This window comes from Stegastes partitus, unplaced genomic scaffold, assembly GCF_000690725.1.
Source record: "Stegastes partitus isolate 25-593 unplaced genomic scaffold, Stegastes_partitus-1.0.2 Scaffold147, whole genome shotgun sequence".
NCBI classification, from domain to species: Eukaryota; Metazoa; Chordata; class Actinopteri; family Pomacentridae; genus Stegastes; species Stegastes partitus.
Window position 1 is genome coordinate 702369 of NW_007577878.1, and position 14101 is coordinate 716469.

Here is a 14101-nt window from a genome sequence, read left to right on the forward strand (position 1 = left end):
TAGTTATTTGTGTTTATACTGTAACATACTGTATGAACAATACTGTAAATATGCACTTCACTGCTGCATTTGCACTGCTAGTTAGGCGCGACACTGCATTTTGACATCTTAGTACTTGTACTCTGTGTATTGACAATAAAGCTGATCAAATTTAGCCTAATATGATTCCCACACTCGCTAGCTGTCAGTTGTGAAGTGTTTCATTGTGCTGCTGCAATGCCAAAAATGTTTCCAGGGTGCATCAGGTCAGATGACAACGTCTGAGACAACTGACTTACCTTTTTACAGCCTATGTTTTTGAGTTGTTTTTGTGCAAAATTGCATTAGTGAACACATGGCCAGACTGCAAGGGCCAAGAGGCACATGGAAACACTGGCGACACCCAACGTACCCTATACCTCTCCACAAACTGCATGTATGCTGCATTTTAGAGTAAAAGACAGTGGTATTTTTTTTGCAAGATGTTGAGTACATGGTTTCATCAGGCATGGACATGTTGAAAGATACTTTACAATTATTGAAAGGTGAGCTATGGTGTATACTTGCCCATGTGGTTCACACAGTTTGCAGCCATGCACTTTTTACCGTTCATGTTGACCTGGTACACCACCTCCTAACTTGTTTATTATAAGGACTATTCATAAATGCTGTATCTTTACACACTTGTGAATACTTTTCTATTAGACCTTATATAGAGAAAAAAAAATCTCATAATATGAAATTGAATGTAAATATTTTGATATGTACAATGTTTTACATTTACATACATGTATCTCATCATAAAATGTTGGCAGGTAAGATATCTTTTCATAATTGTGGAGAGCACAATTTAGTTATGAAAAAAAAATCTTATCGATTCATTTAAATAAATATCATTGTTTCATTCACTGAATGGGCACATACAGTAGCCTATCCAAACAAGGAACCCCAGTTGCCACTTTGCCTGTGGTCCCCCAGAGTCTAGGATCGCCACTGCCTACTTACGCACAGGTGCTTGGGCTTATTTTTTCATCACAACTTTTGAAAAACTGTAATGAAAAATAATTCCATTATCTTCTGTTTACTTGGGTTTTTTTTTTGTTTGTTTTTTTTTTTAATACAAACGGGGATGTAATGTCTTCCCTACATTGGAGACAATGCAAACATTGGCTGTAATTTCTGTTGTAATTTCAAAACCTGAATATTCGTCAATGCTTTGTTGCACAAAGAAACAACATAGTATCAATGGGAAGGATGATGGAGTTGTTTGAAAACTGCAATTGTGTTTGTGTAAATTAATAAATGAATTATGGTGACTGAAAAACTGGCTAAAACAAGCCAGCGGGCAGTAAAACTGTTTGTGGAAAATGTGCTGCTACTCCACGGATAAATAACAGTTAATTATATCAGAATTAAATTCAAACGAGGAGGAGACGTGAGTTTACGGTGAATAAGAGTCAAGGCTGCCTCTTTCCTACGACCTGTCAATCATTCCAGAGCCGACTGTCAATCAAGTAACCCTCCCCCCCACATGATCACATGGTCGATGCTCCTTGATGTACAAATATGTAAATCATGCACTCATTGTCCCTCCCCTCAGACTCATCCCCTCCATGCCAACAGAGAGACAGAAAGTTGTCATTGGTCACTGACTACAGAACTTTAAAGGTTGAAAAAAAAAAAAAATTATCATTGCCAAAAAAAAATTGTCATTGAAAGCAGACATGAAGAAAAAATGTGAAGATTGTTTCAATGACAAATCCTATTTTCAATGACAATACTGTGCCTGTTTTATCTCCATACCAGGTGAGAACCCACGCTGCACAGGGAGAACATACAAACTCCACACAAAAAGATCCCGGGTTGGGACATTAACCGTGGATCCTCCAGCTGTGAAGTGATTTCGCTAATGACTGAGTCAGAGTTTATCAGCTAAAGTAAAAATTTTGTTAGATCGCGACTGTCCTGTTCAGTCCTGAGCTTTCAGTTTCACTGTTTTAAAAATTCAGAAATAAACTGGGCTGTTAGTTTGGACTAGTTCATCATTATGTAATATACATGGTTCACTGTCACTTGGTACATCACTTGGTTGTCTTGTTATTGTTCAGTATAGCATACTTGTTTTCTACTCCTCTTCTATATGCACAACCTATTAATAATCTGTGAATGCCTCTCTGGTTCTATTTGAGTATTGATAAAATATGAGAGTTGGTACCAAACACAGACTCCTGTCCCAGTTCATGGCCAAAGCGCAGCATGCAGTCTCCCAGAAGGCCTTCAGTCTGAGGGTAGCCAGTGGTCTTCACCTGCCCGCGGATCTTAGACATTGTGTTCAGCATGTTCAGTTTGGCTCGAGAGGCTACAGAGGACAACAAAAAATATACCATACACTGGGTTCAACTTGTTTGATGTTGTGACAGATAAAACAGCATGCAATCCTTAATTAAAATTGGTTTAAACTTTTTCTTACCTGGGTTAGGCTGGAGGTATTCTGTTGTTTTGGACAAGAGGTCAAACACTAACTTGTTGGTCACCTCAATTTTCTGATGGGAGGAAGACAAAAGGATTGCAGTTACATGTCATTATCTTTTCATTCTACATACAGAGGAGCTTGTGAACTCATGGTTAAATATTATAACATTCTGAACAAAAATTGAATTAAGTTATGACTGAAAAGTCCAGCTTTACCTATTTAACTGTTTAATGTCAGACAAGATAAACCTTCAGTGTGGAAGTTGTCAGTGGATACACTTTGTTGTTTACAGTCATAACTCCATTGAGACACTTCATAGAACAATTACAAAGTGATCACATGTGGGTTTGAAAAAAAATGACTATGATAGCATATGCATAAAATATGCAATTATTTTCAAATATATTTAAAAGTCTAAATTATAAAAGTCCATCTTGCTATTTATTATTTAGTTACTTAGTTCTCACTTCTTATTATTTCATACTTTTTTCTGAGTAATCAATCAAATTGTTTGGGTATAAATTTAATAATTTGCTTTCTCTTTCATTTTAAGTGGATCAATTGGAATTTTCAACAAAAATGTCCAATCCTGTGGTAGCACATTACAGTCATCAGAATTTCAAGCATAATGTGCAAAAAGTAGTCATAAGTCTCTTTGTCCTCTGCATCATTGCCTGGAGATAAACAGAATTGAATGTTTTGCTAACTGACGTTATATAGAATAGAATAGAATAGAATAGAATAGAATAGAATAGAATAGAATATCTTGTTAAATATTGTTATAATAATTGTTAAATATATTGAATATCTCAATAGTGGTGGTAAAATGATCAGCCTCAGAAAGACTAACTAAAAAACTCTGAAGAGACAATAAAAATAAGGAAAAAAAACTATCGGCTGTCAAGTGTTGTTAACCGTTGCTGCTTCAGCGTCCAGAACGAGGTTAACTCTCTTTACTTTACAGCAGTCAGAAGGCAAAAACACTCAGCTTATGCCTATGCTAAGCCTGCTCTCATCATTTTCACCGCAACGAGAACAGACAGACGCTCACTCACTTGCTCACACCAGTCAAGCAACCTGCACACAGCATCTCATCTCTTTAAAGGGGCCACACACTCCTATAACAGTGTGATGCAATCAGACTCTAATAGCTCTCATGTTGCTTATACACAATGTAAATGTACACAATTTAAAAAGAAACAACTGTACCTGTAATGATGCGAGCAACATTGCATTAGTGCTTCAAACAAACAATGGATATACCATATTATAATCAGCTTTGTATTGCTTTCAGTAAATCAACCTTTGCAATAAGAGTTCATTTTCAAGTTTGAAGCAGCAGCATGATTTTCTACAAATCCATGTGAAAAGATTAGAGACGAGAGTCACTTTTGCTCTGACTTCACTATTTCTGAGCTGAGTTTCCTCTTGTTATCACCTAAGAGTTAGTTAAGTTACCGACTGTCCAGCTTTAAACAGAGACAAGCCTGGGATGATGGGACATCCTTAAGCTCAAACCCTGTCAGCATGTTAACAGAATTTACAAGACAGCACACCTGATTGGCGAAGTGTCTCTGTTTTTTGTTTTTGTTTTGTTTTTTTTGAAAATCACGCCAAGCTGATGTACGCCGTTCGTACATCATCATGAGCGTGAGGCAAGTGTAACTTACTTTGGCAGTGCGTTCCATTCTCTTTCTAAGTGGTGAGTGCATGCCACGTACACAGATGGCAAGACAAATTCAAGAAGTGAGTACAATTTCCACGGCAATCGCACATTGCAATTAGCGTCTATGCATGAATGGACATACTATGTAGGCCCTGATGGAGCCCTTGCAACCTTTCCTCTACCTCTACGATCTCTACGACCTCCACGGCACCAAAAATTCGCAGAGGACATACAATCCCAAAAGTCGTGCAACAGGTTGTGAGACCTATGCTGAACTTACCCTCTCCATCTCGATGAAGTCTTCATCGAGCTTTGTCCCCTCTGCTCCACTGATCTTTTCACTGAGTAGCTGCAGAGAGAGAACACCAAAAGAATTATGGAGGACTGAAAACTACCAACAGAAAACATGGAAAAAGAAGAATATAATCTTAACCTAAAGCTCCTGTCTAGTGCTGTGTTCACACCAGATGTGAATTCATTGTGCTATTCACACATGTATGCACCGAATTCACTCGCTTCATTCGCGTGACTAATTCGTGCCATTTGCATGTTTAACACGAGATTCGCGTCTGGATTCGCGTCATTCACCGTGTCTGGGTTCATCAGATCCTCCAGAGACACCCACAGCTCAGGGAATTCCACCACCTTCTCCAGGAGCTGTGCCTGGATGACGGCCGTTTCCAGCGCTATTTTCGGCTGACCCGGACCCAGTTTGACGAGCTGTTGGAGGAGATCGGTACCAGGATATCCCTCCAGGATACCAACTACAGGCACTCTATCCGAGCAAATATTTTTTCTGTGCCACATACAACAATAACATGGATGAGCAGCCGCCAGCAGGAGTATGTTGACCACAGCAACGAAGAGCCAGCAGAGGTTGATCCCACTAGCACTGCGATAGGTAGCACCTCGGCTTGCTAGCTTGCTAAGTTGAAGAGGTGGCATTTTTGTGTGTGGACTGGAGGAGAGGGACAGCCAGTCTGCTGAGCACTGAGATCTGCCTTGGCTCGAAATGTGGCTACTTATCTTGTGGGGTGAGTAAATCAATCAGTATTCATGATGTAGTTGCAAAAAACTGAATGAATCAGATTTTTCAACTTGTGCGTCTAACACGAATTTGCGTCATTTGTGCGTTTAACGCAACGAGAATCATGTCATTTGTGCAAATAACTTGCTCAATTTGCATCGTTTGCGCCAGGCTAATCACGTGATTCACATCGCAAGACGTTTAATCGCGTCTAATCGCGTCTTCACATTGACTTTAAATGTAAATAATCTGGTGTGAACACAGCATAAGAGTCTTGTTTTGGCAACAGTAATTAAAAAAAAAAAAGCTTTAACAAACTGGGTGTTTTTTTCCACTTATTGTCGTTACTCATATTTTCCATTTCTTCATGTTTACTATAACAGCCTAAAGATTCTTCAAGATCTCGAAGTAGAGGGCAAGGACATAAAATTAGTCAGAAATTCATACTGAAATCAGGAAGTTGCTGTTCAACCCAGGAATGTGTTGTCAGCATGAAATCATATTCTGCGAGAATTGAGACAAGGTTGTGTACAATCACCTGACTTCTGGTAAAATTATGCTTTGTGTGATAGCTGACATTATTGGTTTTAAAGTTGGCGGTGTCAACTTCAACAATCTCCGTTATGCAGATGATACAGTTTGAATAGCAACATCAGAAGAACTACAAACACGACTAAGACACAGTTGTAGAAAAGAGCTGAGAAATGGGTTTGTCCATCAAATATGATAAAACCACATCAATGGTCATTAGCAAATCTGCAGAGAAGCTGTCATGCACGTTGAGAATCCACAACAACCATCAAGGAAAAAGAGAGTTCAGTCTCTGTCAATAGGAATCTGTCAGTGAAACTAAAGATATGACTGCTCAAATGTTACATATGGTCAATCCATAAGGATGTGAGGCATGGACACTGACATCCGATCTTGAAAAGAACCTAGAGGCAACAGAAATGTGGTTCCTGAGGAGAATGCTATGGATATCCTATGTGGACAGAGTGACTAACAAGGCCGTTCTGGTCAGTTAAAGCCTGAATGGAGAACTAGAACATCCAAACCATGCCTTGGCCTGCTCAATCAAATCCAATTGAAAACTTGTGGAAAACACAAAATGGAGAACCACAAACCCAAAAACAAAGCACATTTATTTGAATTTGTGCAACAGGAATGGGCTGCTGTGACAGCAGAACAATGTCAGAAGCTGGTGGAGAACGTGCTGAGACGCATGGCTGCAGTCATCAGAAACAATGGTTATGCAATCAAGTACTAACTTCTGTGTGTATCATATGACTAACACAGACAGAAAAGAAAACATGGAATACCTAAAAGCACTGTTTTTTAGCAGTACAATGCCACAGCTATTGATGTAAGAACTTAACTGATTTTGGTTATTATCAAAAAAAAAAAAAAAACAAGGAAAATGTCTAGACATCAGCTCTTAAATTAAACTCTTATGAGCTATTTTTGTTGTATTATTATATTTGTCCAAACAAATGTACCTTTAGTTGTACCAGGCATTAAAATGAACAAGAAGTTGAAAAAAAACAAAGGTTGTTTAATAATTTTTTCCATGTATGTGTATGTGTATGTGAAGGAGAAATAAGAACTAATACTTACAAAAACCGGTACAAAAAATAGCTTTTTGCTGTTTTTTGTTTGTTTGTTTGCTTGTTTGTTTTAAAAATTACAACATCATTATTTACAGTTTAAATGTAATTTTGAACTTTATCTCCAACATTTTTTTTAGTGGTTAAAATATTTACCACCTTATTGTACATCTTGGTTAAAAGCAGGTAAAATAGGTATGTTATTTTGGATTCCCAATGTGGATGTTTTTTGATATTTCAAGGACAATGCAACCTTCATAAGAATGAGCTGATTATAGTGACAGTCAATACTTAAGACTCAGAAAGAACACAGTGAGAATCAAGGGCCCTCTTTTACAAATGAGCGAAGTTTCCATTACAAAAGATAAAATAAAACAGGGAAGGGTCAGGTCACCCTGGTAGCTCTACCAGATAAGATGACGACCCATGTACAAGGGTCATAGTCCACGATACAGTGACTGCAGTTCAAGTCCAGTCAGCAGCTCATTTGCTGCATGTTCTTCTCCCCACACTTCTCTGTCTCTCTACACTGTCCTGTCCAATAAAGGCAAAAAGCACATTAAAATAATCTTTAAAAAAAAACAATTAAATTAAAAAGGAAAGGCTAAAAACCTCTATTGACTTCTTTATGAATGCCTTCCTACTCACAAACAGCAGCTGGTTACAGATTATTGCTGAGATGTACACAGTGTGTGAACATTGCAGAGGATTTCTGGTGACAGGAAGACTTCCTGTTGTGTTTGGCCTCCTTCAAAAGAGTGGAGACAAAGCTCCTCCACGTCCCACAGCTATCAACTCTGACAATGATTATTTCCTAAGGTGTGGATGGCTGAGATTCTCCTCGTACAGTCTCTCCTCACATCAAACATTTGTTTTAAGCACCGATTGTTTTTCTGGCACATGCGCAGTTTCCAGAGCAGATCGTTTTTAGTCAAAATTTTTTGGGTCGCACACAGGGTAAGCACAGACCCTCACAGACTTAGGTGGATGACAAAATTTATGTTACGTGTACCCTTACCAATGCATACACAAGCGCATGAATTGGCCTTAACAAATGTCTCGCATACATCTCAAATGGTTAAACTCCACTAAAACACAGTCTTGACTAGGTATGTCAATCTACACACATCATCCAAACCAAAGTCAACTGACAGAGCTATGAATTTTTACCACACACCACATAGTAATTTTAATTAATATCACACTGACTGTGAGTGAGAGATTGCATTTATGATTTTGATGTTGCTGTTCATGTTATAAACTGTTATTATAGCATATAAGAACTTCCATAATCAGCTTTTGGTGTCTAACATTGGTAATACTACTGTCCTTGTATGGTTTTAAAATGTGTGCCAAACTGAGGAAAGAGACTTTGACACCATTCTCTGAACAGTATAAAGAGGATTAAAATTCTGTGAGCACAAATACTGGACTAATAGCGAAAGATTTAGGGCAGTTGGCCAGTTAGGAAGTAAACTGCTGGTTGCAGGCAGGTCCCTGAGTTCATTGTCTATAACTGAAAAACACAGCCTTATAATATAAAATCATAAAAATCTATGAGAATAAAAATAAAACTTCATGGCATTGCAGTTATCCCAATCAACCCTACACTGATGTGGACAGGCAGAAGGATGCAGTCATAATGGCACATTAACCAGCCTTTGTTTCTTTTCTTTTAGGGCAGTACACAACATTTAAATAGCTGTTACTCTGAAACTTAAACCTCTCTACACACTTACTGGCTGACTGCAGTTGTAGTGTGATCAAATAACACACGCGAGTCAGACTGTTCTATTTGCATGAATGTTTTTATTCCCCCAAGAACACGTTACCAGCTACAGACCTTGGGTCCTACTGCTTGACGTTCCCTGTTGCATAACTGACGTCATCACTGGAGACCAGTGTAGTTCTTAAAGGCATACACATAGAACAAGGCCATAACACCACAGCAGTAACCTAGTCACCCCACTTCTCACTTCTGCAGCTATGTGTTAATAAGGTTATTTCATACATACTACAGTCACTCACTTCCCACAACACTAAATGGACATTGTGCACAGGTTACCCACAAGGCCACATTCCTTTAAGGGACAGGATTAGATGGTAGCAACACTTGTTTCAGCTTCTGTCATCAGTGAATCATGAGCGCAGCACGTCATGTGGATGAACAACTACTTGTTTCAAAGAATATGAAGCATCAGTTGAGGGGATCTTCAACAGATGTGATGCATCATATTTCAAGCCACAGCTTCAGAATTTATTTTACATTACTTACAATTAAAGACATCCAAGATACTGGCATGTCAGGTCAGAACACTTTTCACAATGACAATCACAGTTTTTGCCTGTTTATCTAATTATTTAAATGGCTTGACTCAACTTCCTTTACTTGGAGATACTGTGCCATAACGTGCACTACCAATCACTGTCATTTACAAATAGCCTATTGGTTTATTTAAAGTTTTTGCTTTATACACGATAGTTTGTCGAATTAGGGCTCAGCCTCTTTGTATTCAGTCTTTATACTCTGACTACAAAGATTTCTTAAATCTGATTCGCTGGCCAGTTCAGATTACATTATGATGTACAGCCACCTCATAATGTATCCAAGCCTTTACTTGTTGCACACTTTCTTTTTTTGTAAATGTAATTTTTAATGAATAAAATAAACAGTTTACCATCAATCTACGCTCAACAACCCAGAAAGACAAATTGAAAACATTTTTTAAGAATTTTTTTGCAAATCAGGAAATGAAAACTTATTTACCCATTTAACAGGCTGTCCTCTTGGTGACCTGATGCATCCCACAGATCTATCCAAAAACTGACAGCAGTCCAACTGTGGCAAACTGAAGGCACTTGACATTGACAGTTTAGAAAGACAAACACCTGTATATAGTCCCACAACTCACACTGCATGTCAAGATAAATTAAAATTATGTAGTAGGGTTGTCAAAAATAGCGATACCTCGATTCTAAATCGATACTAAAGCTGGTATCGAGCAGCAGTATTCAGTTCCCGTGGTATCAATACTTTTCTGTCTCTTGCAGCCTCCTTCAGTTGACCCCGACACACGTGTTCCCTCCAGAGCCCAGGGTGGCGCTGTTTACAGCAGCCTGACAGAAATCAATAGAAGAAGAAGCCACAGCTTGAAGGAAACAGCACTGTCTGACCAGACCAGAAAAACTGTGCTAACTAAAATGGCAACAGCGAGTTTACTGCCTGATTTAGTTGAAAATAAAAAAAGAAAAGTGCCGTCTGGAAATACTTTGAGTACATGACCAACAAGTCGGGAACAAACTTTGACCAGCCCGTATGCGAGCAGTACTCCAAGGCGATAGCCACCAAGTCAAGTAACACGACAAATTTAGCCAAACATCGAAAAGACAGATACCCCAAACTCTAGGACGAAATGAAACAGGTTTGTAAATAATATAAACAGTGTAATACGAAACATATGTCTGGTTGCACCAACAAATTAGTGCTTATTTAGTTAAAAAAAAATAAAAAATCTCTGCTAGCATTAAGCTAAAGCTAACGGCTTGCTGCTGTAGCCGTATATATACTGACATCCATAGCGTCTCTTTTAGCAAAGCGTATTTCCCCCATTGTACACATAAAACATAGTGTTATTATCACCACTATGTGGCCTTTAGAAATGTAAACCTGGACTGTATGGACTGATAAATTATTTCATCCCACACTAAATGTAAAAGCTGACTTTCACCACAAACGCACTTAACATATTCTACGTGAATTCCCGTTAAACCCAGGATAAAAAGTTGAATAAGCTTAAGTTGTTGGTATAATTAGGGGTTTTAGTTTAATGTGACATCGTGATTTGTAATTTTGTGGTTTATTTTTCTTCTAGTGCCAAACTGAGGCTGAAGAAGACCAACCATCCACAAGCTAAAAGCAATCAGTCCAGCCTACATTACCTCCTTTATTTCATCAGCAACGAAAATATGGACCCGAGTCAGCAGAGGCACAAAAATTGAACAGGCTTGTTGCAGAATACATATGTATGGATCAAATGCTCATCTACTCCATTGAAAAGCCTGGCTTCCAACAGCTTGTTATGAACCTGAATCCTTGGTATAGTCTACCATTCTGAAATCACTTCATGTACAGTGAAATGCCTGCTCTGTACAACAGTGTCAAAGAAGCTATCATGAAGCAGTTAGAGGGAAAACCATTCTACTGATGCACCACTGACCTGTGGACCAGATAAGCGTCAGAATCTTTTATGGCTGTGACTCTGCAGTTAATCACTGAATCCTGGGGAATGATTAGCTGGTGTTTGGGCTGTGTGGGACTTCACTCAGACCACACAGGTGAAAACATTAGGGAGGCATTTGAGGAGATCATACAAGACACTTGGAAGCTGAATGTTAACCTAATGGCAGGCATTACAACTGACAATGCATCTAATAATAAAAAGGCATTTGAGCAGGACTTTACATGGATCCCTTGCTTTGGTCACAACCTGGATTTGGCAGTCAACAGAGGCTTAGAGGTAGAGCATATCTCTGTGGCATTATCCAGACTTAGAAAGACGGTGTCGGCCTTCAGCAAGTCCCCCAACATCATGAGACTACTGAATAAAAAGCAGTTAGTTCAACACAGGCCCACAAGCTGGGGCTCATATTTTGAAATGGTAGAGCCAATCTTGGAGCAGCAACCACCTGTTTGTGCTGTTCTAGCAGAAGATAGAAAAAAGTGGCAACTCATGCTAAAAGATGCAGACATTACAGCTATAGAGAGTGTAAAAGAAATGCTCGGCCCATTAAGCTCATTCACTGATGCTGTCAGTGGTTAAAAGCACACCACTCTGTCCTCTGTGCTCCCTCTGTGCTGGAAGTTTTTCTCAGTTTTAACTGTTGAAAACAGCGACACCACCCTGAAAAGGCAGATGAAGGAAATGATAGCCAAAGATCTCAAAAACAGATACCAGGATAGGGACCTACAGTTGCTATTAAATACAGCTCCTTTTCTTGACCCACGTTTTATATAGCTTTACAAAACTTAAAGATGAGGTAAGGCAGCATCTTCTTGATAGCATGAGGAGCATCTGAAGTCGTCAATTTTTGTCTTGTCCAGGCCAGCCAGCAAAAAAACAAAAACACATACTGACTTAAAGAGATTGTTGTTGGACATTCAGGGAAGAGGAAGAAACACCCAGATGCACCTCAAGAAGCTGAAGCGACACCCGCAGACCGTTATGATCCTGAGTAAAAGCTTTTCTCCGTGCTATCGAAATTGGTATCGAGTAGAGTTTTTTTTTCCCAGTATCAAAATACAGTTTAAAATTTTAGTAACGTGACAACACTACCATGAAGTCCAAGAACTCTTTGCAGACCTCCACCATAAAACTATGGTAAGGCATTGATCCAGGTCATAATTTCTAGCATTTATAGTGTTCCCATGAGAACAGTGGCCTCATTAATTATGAAATGGAACACATTTAAAACCATCAAGAGACAGAGTTAGCTATCTGGCCCAACATCCCATGTAGAGTCTGTTAAACTGCATTTAACTCTGAGAACACAAGAAAAGAGATTCTGTGACTACCACACCTTAAACGTTTTTATATGAAAAGAGTGCATCCTCTACGTGTTTTGTTATAGTTTCAGGGGCTTTTACAACTAATACTGTGGTAAACAGCTAAACAGCACTGGAGTTTGGTTGACACCGTTGAACAATTTGTATTGCCATTTATATATAAAAATACCATTATAACATCTATTCAGTTAGCACCCTGCCAACAATTGAGTGAAGACAAGTGACCCTGATGAATAGTTTAAGAGGAGAATAAGCCTGCTACCTCCAGCATGCTGCATTGTCCTGTATCAACAGCAGTGCAAGAATTACTGTTGCTGCTGCCAGGCCTTAAGCAAGAACAAGACTTGATCACCAATGCACAGTAGAATGGATGGGGGAGTAAGGAAGCTGGAAAACAGCAATGATTCTGTGTTGTTCGTGAAGGCCACACAGTGTGATGAGCAGTTGCACAAACACAGCCAAAAAAGGAAACAAGGTCACTTGTGCTTTGAAATGTCATAAAGGGCAAGAGCACACAGTGACTGAGCAGATCCAAAGAACATAAGGCAACTGTAATATATTTCACAGTGTAGTGTTCAAGGGTTTCACCACACACTTGTTCTGCACAGTTTAGAACAGGGGCTCTCAACTGGTCTCACCCTGGGACCTACATGTTCCCATGGTCATTAAGTCGCGACCCAATTTTTTTTTTTTAGAATTCAATATTCAATATATTTTCCTGTGCAACATGCATTTCAGAGCATATAACCATGCATAGTAACTGGACCATGACCACTGCATGTACAAAACTGCACAAAATAAAAAAGGCCACAACATAACAACATATTTTCACTCCATTTTGAGCAAATTAATAAGAAACTAGGGAGGACCATGACAACTGTATGTACAAAAGTGAATAAAATAAATATCAAAACTACTGAAAATAAAGTTTTGGCTTAATCAGGTCATTTGTTGAAGTTAATGAGACAGTTGGGCACGTGCTCTACTCTTAATTAGAGTTTCAAGTCTGGGGTGACAGAAGCCAGATCATGTTCAGTGTCCAACCTGCTTCTCTGCTGTGAATTGAGGTAGAGAAACCACTGTCACACAAACAGGTTGAACTGAATGGTAAGATTGTTTTAACTGCAAGAACGGCAAGGGATGGATACTCATCATCACATCGCTGCACCAGAAGTGGGAAAGGTTTACCTCCCCAAATCTCTTTTTCAGCGTCTGATCACATGACAGCTCCAGCAGCTGATGCTCTCGCCAGATTTCGTTGTCAATCAGTTCTGCACACATGGAGATAGTCTCAGAGAGGAATGTGGCGATTTCTGATTTAAGTTCGTAAAAGCGTGACAACACCTCGCCCCTCGACAGCCAGCGGACTTCTGGATGCGAGCAGGCTACGACGGGCTGGAAGTGGCGGGATGCAAAGGCAGCTTTTGGCTACGAAGACCAGTTCAGGTGTTTACGTTAATGTTGACAGCACCGTTTCCGCGGCAGCAGGGGGAGCTTATTTTTCAGACGGGGGTGCGGGCGCTGAGCTTTCGGTCCGACCGACGGTCACACTGCTGTATCAGTGGTAGTACATCCAACCAGCCTCACAACTGCAGACCACGTGTAACCATACCAGCCCACACCCTCCACATCCAGCATCTTCACCTCCAAGATCATCTGAGACCAGCCAACCGGACAGCTGCTGCAACAATCAGTTTGCAAAACCAAGGAATTTCTGCACAAACTATCAGAAACCGTCTCAGGGAAGCTCATCTGCATGCTCATCGTCTTCATCGGGGTCTAGACCTGA

General features: G+C 39.5%; 1 protein-coding gene across 1 annotated transcript in view; it reads right to left on the minus strand.

Moving 5' to 3' along the window:
• Positions 1-14101, minus strand: part of sh3gl3a (SH3-domain GRB2-like 3a) — a 38906-nt gene that overhangs the window by 11670 nt on the left and 13135 nt on the right. The window contains exons 2-4 of the mRNA XM_008279203.1: positions 4399-4467; positions 2450-2522; positions 2195-2338 (exon numbers count right to left, since the gene is read on the minus strand). Of these exons, the coding sequence (XP_008277425.1) occupies positions 2195-2338; positions 2450-2522; positions 4399-4467 (286 nt within the window). The remainder of the gene's footprint in view (positions 1-2194; positions 2339-2449; positions 2523-4398; positions 4468-14101) is intronic.